This window comes from Photinus pyralis, unplaced genomic scaffold (genome assembly GCF_008802855.1).
Source record: "Photinus pyralis isolate 1611_PpyrPB1 unplaced genomic scaffold, Ppyr1.3 Ppyr1.4_LG1, whole genome shotgun sequence".
Lineage (NCBI taxonomy): Eukaryota > Metazoa > Arthropoda > Insecta > Coleoptera > Lampyridae > Photinus > Photinus pyralis.
The window spans coordinates 63,415,638-63,421,173 of NW_022170249.1; the positions used below are offsets into that span (position 1 = coordinate 63,415,638).

The 5,536-nt window shown below is 35.7% G+C and overlaps 1 protein-coding gene across 1 annotated transcript; it reads right to left on the reverse strand.

The window, feature by feature from the left end:
- Positions 1 to 1,656: 1,656 nt before the first annotated feature.
- Positions 1,657 to 5,279, reverse strand: LOC116169116 (putative nuclease HARBI1). The gene is made up of 2 exons (XM_031485145.1): positions 4,056 to 5,279; positions 1,657 to 3,125 (listed from the first exon to the last, which is right to left on the reverse strand). The coding sequence occupies exons 1-2, from the start codon at positions 4,551 to 4,553 to the stop codon at positions 2,493 to 2,495; spliced, it is 1,131 nt and encodes a 376-aa protein (XP_031341005.1). The 5' UTR covers positions 4,554 to 5,279; the 3' UTR covers positions 1,657 to 2,492.
- Positions 5,280 to 5,536: the final 257 nt, after the last annotated feature.

The window sequence follows — 5,536 nt, forward strand, 5'->3', positions numbered from 1 at the left end:
GTACAATGGCGGATTTAATAAGTGCATGGTGGTTAAGTTTGAGTGACGACAATTTAGATACATTAAGTGATCGACATAATATTGACTTTGAAGAGTTGTTAGTTGCCTCCCACTTCTTCGAGGCTATACGAATGTCCTTTATGAATAATTGGACATTTAAGCAGGAAAGATTCACGGACTTTATGCAAGGTATACGGAAAAGTGCGATGGAGCGTGTTACCCATTGCGCTACGCTGTATAACCTGTGCATTAAGAAAATGTTACCCAGGCATTTAAAATGGGGCAACTTACCGGTCATTGTCCAAGCTGAGTTGAAGTGGAAACATGCTAAACTAGCGGACATTGATCTGGTTAAGTTTGAAGAGGAGGCCAAAGAGACTATAATAGAAATAATCGAAGAAATAAATAGCGATTTAGTTTTAAGTAAAACCCTTATAAGTAGTTTAGTAGATAGTTTAAATATAATTAGGCATAATATTGATTTATTTAATAGCGATTATTTTAAGGATGTTAGCTTTAGATATTTAGAATTACACAATACAACTTATTGGAATAGAGTTAATTTATCAGAATCTTGTAGAGAATATTGTAGTAGATGTAGAGATGTAGTTAGCTCAAAAGGGTCCTGTAATAAAGGATCCGGTGCAACAAGAACGCAATGTGCGACAACAGTACGTGGGTGAATTTGTGTATCCGATAAATAAATCGCAGTCCAAGTACGTGAGTATTTCACTACAACCGGATCGTGCATTTATACCCGTTGTAAAATTAAGTGGTTGAGTTGAGTTCGTCAGTGAAGTTTAGTTTACATTCTCTTTAAAAAGGGTAAGTACGTTACATATTTCACCATGAAATGATTTACTTGCCATAAGCATTTTGCAGCACTTTCTTTAATGATTAAGTATTTTAAGCGCCAACATGACTTCAAAAGCAACTCAATTTTTCGTTATGCTGAAGTTGATTGTAGTCAATCGTTTCAAAATATATGCAGTTTGGAAGAGCATATGAGTAGAAAACATCTACAAGATAAAATTTTATTAGCGGAAATTAATTCTTCTGTCGAATCTCACCCATCCAGATCCAGTTCAAATACTACGATACAACATAACAATTTTGAATCAATTGATCAACCAATTCAAAATGCTCCTATTATAGCTCACCAGATCGACAAGGAAATCTTAAAAGATTCTGAAAGACCTAGTACCTTCATCATAGATGAATTTCAAAAAATATTGGACAATGAAGCAGCTAAATGTGTGTCATAGCCTTACACAATAACAATAATTTTTCTCGAAAGAATGTGTTCGATATTCTTAAATACACAGATACACTTTTAGTTGTTTCGCTGAATACCAATTTAACAAGTTAAAAAAGTAATCGTAAACGATTTACAAAAAGCGCATTTCCACTTGCATTCATTTCCCATTTGTAAGATGCAACTTCTGTTAAAATCGTAAACATCCCGGTCACAAATATGAAAGATAGCGTTGCATATGTGCAATCCATTTTTGACGTGCTACTTCAATTTCAGTTTATAAGAAGAATGTCATTTCAATGCTTTCCTAAATAATAAAGTTGGCATGCGCAAAACCAAACTTTGAAACTGGCGTTAGATTTTCCTTTATTCCAAGCACCAATGTATCAAATTTCACTTAAATGCTTCCATAGATAAAAAAAAGTTGGCACTGCGCATGCGCAAAACCAAATTTTGAAACTGGCATAAAGCCTGCCACAAACACAGAGACATGTCCGCGTGCCATAACGTGCGTTGATGTACGCTCGTCTGTGGCGATAATTTGCACGCGCGCGCCCTTGAACGTTGCTCATTCATGTCTTCCGTTATTACTTGAAAACATGCACGCGCAACCATAAACGCGCGTTGATGAATGTCAATGTGTGGCGAAAATTTATGCTTACTGAGAGATATCAGTCAGTGTGGTGCAGCGCATTTTTTAATCTTCTTTTAGTCTATCTTCAAAACCGTACAATGAGCGATTTAAGAGGTATTACGAAGGAATTTCTGACGGAATTCATTCTTCTGTATCAATCATTTCCGTGTCTCTGGAAGACCAAATCCAAAGAATATATGGATAGAAATTTAAAAAATGACGCTTATAAAATTTTAACGGAAAAACTAAAAGAAGTGGAGGAAAACGCTACAAAAGAAGCAGTGAAAACAAAAATAAATACTCTCCGCGGAGGGTTTCGCCGAGAAATGAAAAAAGTTTTAAATTCAAAACGATCAGGGGCAGGCGCAGATGATGTGTATGTCCCAAATTTATGGTACTACGAACTGTTGCTGTTTATTAAAGACCAAGAACTTCCACGGCAATATGTAACAAACATAGAAGTAAACTGCGATAATGAAGAATGATACAGCACTATTTTGATTAAAATAATCCATAAATAACTGTCTTACTTCTTTTGCAGTATTATTACTGTGTCTATTGTAGCTTCGCTGTAAATTGTTCATATTGCATTGTAACCCAAGCTCAGTCAAAACAGTAATTATCAGGCGTGTATAAACTTGCATATTTTCTTCTTAAAAAATTATGTAGAACGCAACAAGCCATTACTACCCTTTCAATAGCTTTTAAATTAATGCCAATTGCTGTGTGAAATATTCTGAATCGAGCTGACATGATTCCAAACGTATTTTCCACTCTGCATCTCGCTCGCGATAGTCGGTAATTAAATATTTTTTTATCATGGTCTAACTCTCTTTGATTGAATGGCTTTAAGAAATCTGGCCGTAGAGTGAATGCTTCGTCTCCTACAAATATAAATGGAAAACTGTGATTAGTATTTTTGAGACTTCTTGGAGGTGGCAAGCATAGTGTTCCATTTTTAAGTTTGTCATAGAACTTTGTATATTCTATAACACCTCCATCTGATATCCGTCCATTTACTCCAAAATCAATCATGATAAATTCATAATTGGAGTTTACTACCGCCATAAGTACCAAACTATGTTCACCCTTATAATTGAAAAAATAAGATCCACTTCCGCGAGGTGGAATTATACGGACGTGTTTTCCATCAACCGCTCCTAACAAATTAGGGAAATTGGTCGTTTTATCGAAGTCTTCGGCAATTTTCAGCCACTCGTCTTCTGTTGATGGAAACTAAAACAAAAAATAAGCAATACAAAAATTTAAATTAAAGAAAAAACTTGTTAAAATAATGTTTATTAACCCATATCATTGTTTAATTTGCAGGAAAATCGAAATGTGGATAATGAGGATTTTGCTTTAAGCCCTGCTTCTAATATTAGTCGCGCTGAAACCGCCCATTCAAAAAGTGAAACAATTGTAACCACACCAGCCACAAAACAAAAAAGACGAAGACATGATAGAAAAGCAGAAGAACAAACAGATGAGATTCTGGCAGTCGTTAGTGAACGGTTACGAGCTGGTCCAAAAATAGATGATAACTTTTCAATTTTTGGTGCTAATGTTGCTGCTAAGTTACGAAGTTTGCCCACAGAAACTCGACTTTATTCAGAAAAGTTGATAAATGATGTTTTGTTTGAAGCCGAAATGGGAAATATTAATAGAACAACTAAAATAGTCACATCCTCGATTCAATCTTTTGCCTCACAAAATAACACTTTTAATTACCCTTTGAATTATTTATGTGGCGTACGTACACCTTTCAACGCTTGATACACACTAAATAGCCAGCAACAAGCAGAACCAATTTATCAGGATCAAACATATCTGGGCGCTCAGCACTCATCTGAGATACAACAAAACATAAATAATCCGCCGATTTTTCAATCACAAGGAACTGTGAACTGTTTGCCAGTAAGTTCCTCTGGTACATCTGACAATAATTCCCAAACTGTTGTTTCATTCGTACGAAATTTTACTCCTTGATTAAAGGTTGCATTATGTAGGATCACCCAGTTTGTTTAGAGTCTATTTATGTTAAGAATATATTATTTGTACTTTTTATTATTTTGTATTTGCTAAAGAGACCATGTTATAAGTTGTTTTCTTTTCAATGTATTATTAAAATAAAGCACAATACATACGTGAGAAAATTGTACTTACCTTCAGATATTTCTGACAAAGTACTCGGTAAATCGCACTGCAACACTCAGGAATTATTTGTCCCAGAGATTGGGGTGAAATAATGGTCGTAAATTTTAAATCTGCATAATTCCTACCGGTGGCCAAAAATCGAAGTGTAGCCGTTAAACGTTCATGGGCCGATATAGCAGGTCTCATAGTAGTATCTTGTTTTTCGATTAATGGCGTCACTAGATCTAGAAGCTCTACGTAACAGCTTTCATCCATTCGCAGGTAATTCCGCCAGTCGTCTACTTCCAATCGCAACTCTTCTAATAAATGTATATGGGAGAACTGATTTCTTTTTAATAGCCATTCCTTCACCCATTTACTCCTTGCTTTTCTTTTTTTCCGTTGTAAATGTAACTGTTTTTTTTTTAACGCGTACGCCACTGCCATAACACAAAACTGCTCTTCATTGTATGAAGCCATTTTTTGAACTGGAGAACTACACAAACATCTCCTTGTGTTTGTGGACATCAAGTATGTTCATTCAATGCACGCGAGTTTAGGAACGCGCGTTAATGCACGCGGACATGTCTCTGTGTTTGTGGCAGGCTTTAGATTTTCATGTACACACCCGAGATCCCGTCCACTTCGGCTCTTCCAATTGCTGCAGCGCGGGAGATTGCGTTACAAGCACAACTCCTGCAAAAAATGCTGCAGAAATATGCAGACCAACTACAACAAACGCAGGAAAGAACATCGCATTTAGAACGTCATGTGGATGCGAATGGAAGAACAAAAACTTGAAGGGGGACATGCGAACAATAAGTTCAAAAATTTTGCGCTTCTGGAATTTTTAAATTTGTCGTGGGCTCTATGCAGTTTAAAAACTTTTCTCAAAGGTAAATGCATTTTATAAGAACTGTTTTATCTATTAGAAGTATAATTTTCCAAAAATGTCAATGCCTTAACCCCAAAATGAGGTCCTCTACATATTACCGAAACGTGCCGTGAAAATTTAATTTGTACTTACACATTTGCACTTAAGAAAAGCGACATTTACGTTTTTGGAATTTTTAAACTGATAAATACAACCAAAACAATTTTTTCACGAATAACGTTAAAATACAAAGCGCGTTTCCGCAGTTGACCAAAGAATGAACTTTTATTGGATAATTATAATGCAGACTATGGGGATATTTTATACCTACACAAAGGATAATGATTTTTTAATTACTAACTATTAATGGAATATGTGTGGAAGTAATTATTCCTTTAGTTTTGCACCAGTCATTAAAAGGTTTGTACGCCTTTTCGTACCTCTTTCTTGATTTTGTGGGGAGCGAATATTGTACTACGGCGGCCGCAGCTTCGGCTACATTATAACAATGTCCCGCGTAGGTACTCTTCTTCGCTGATACCTGCTTTTGTACCTAGTTATAAAGACTGTATAGTTGAAAAGTACAAAGCATTTTCATTTCATTTCACACACGGGCCAACCCCAATTTTATCATTTG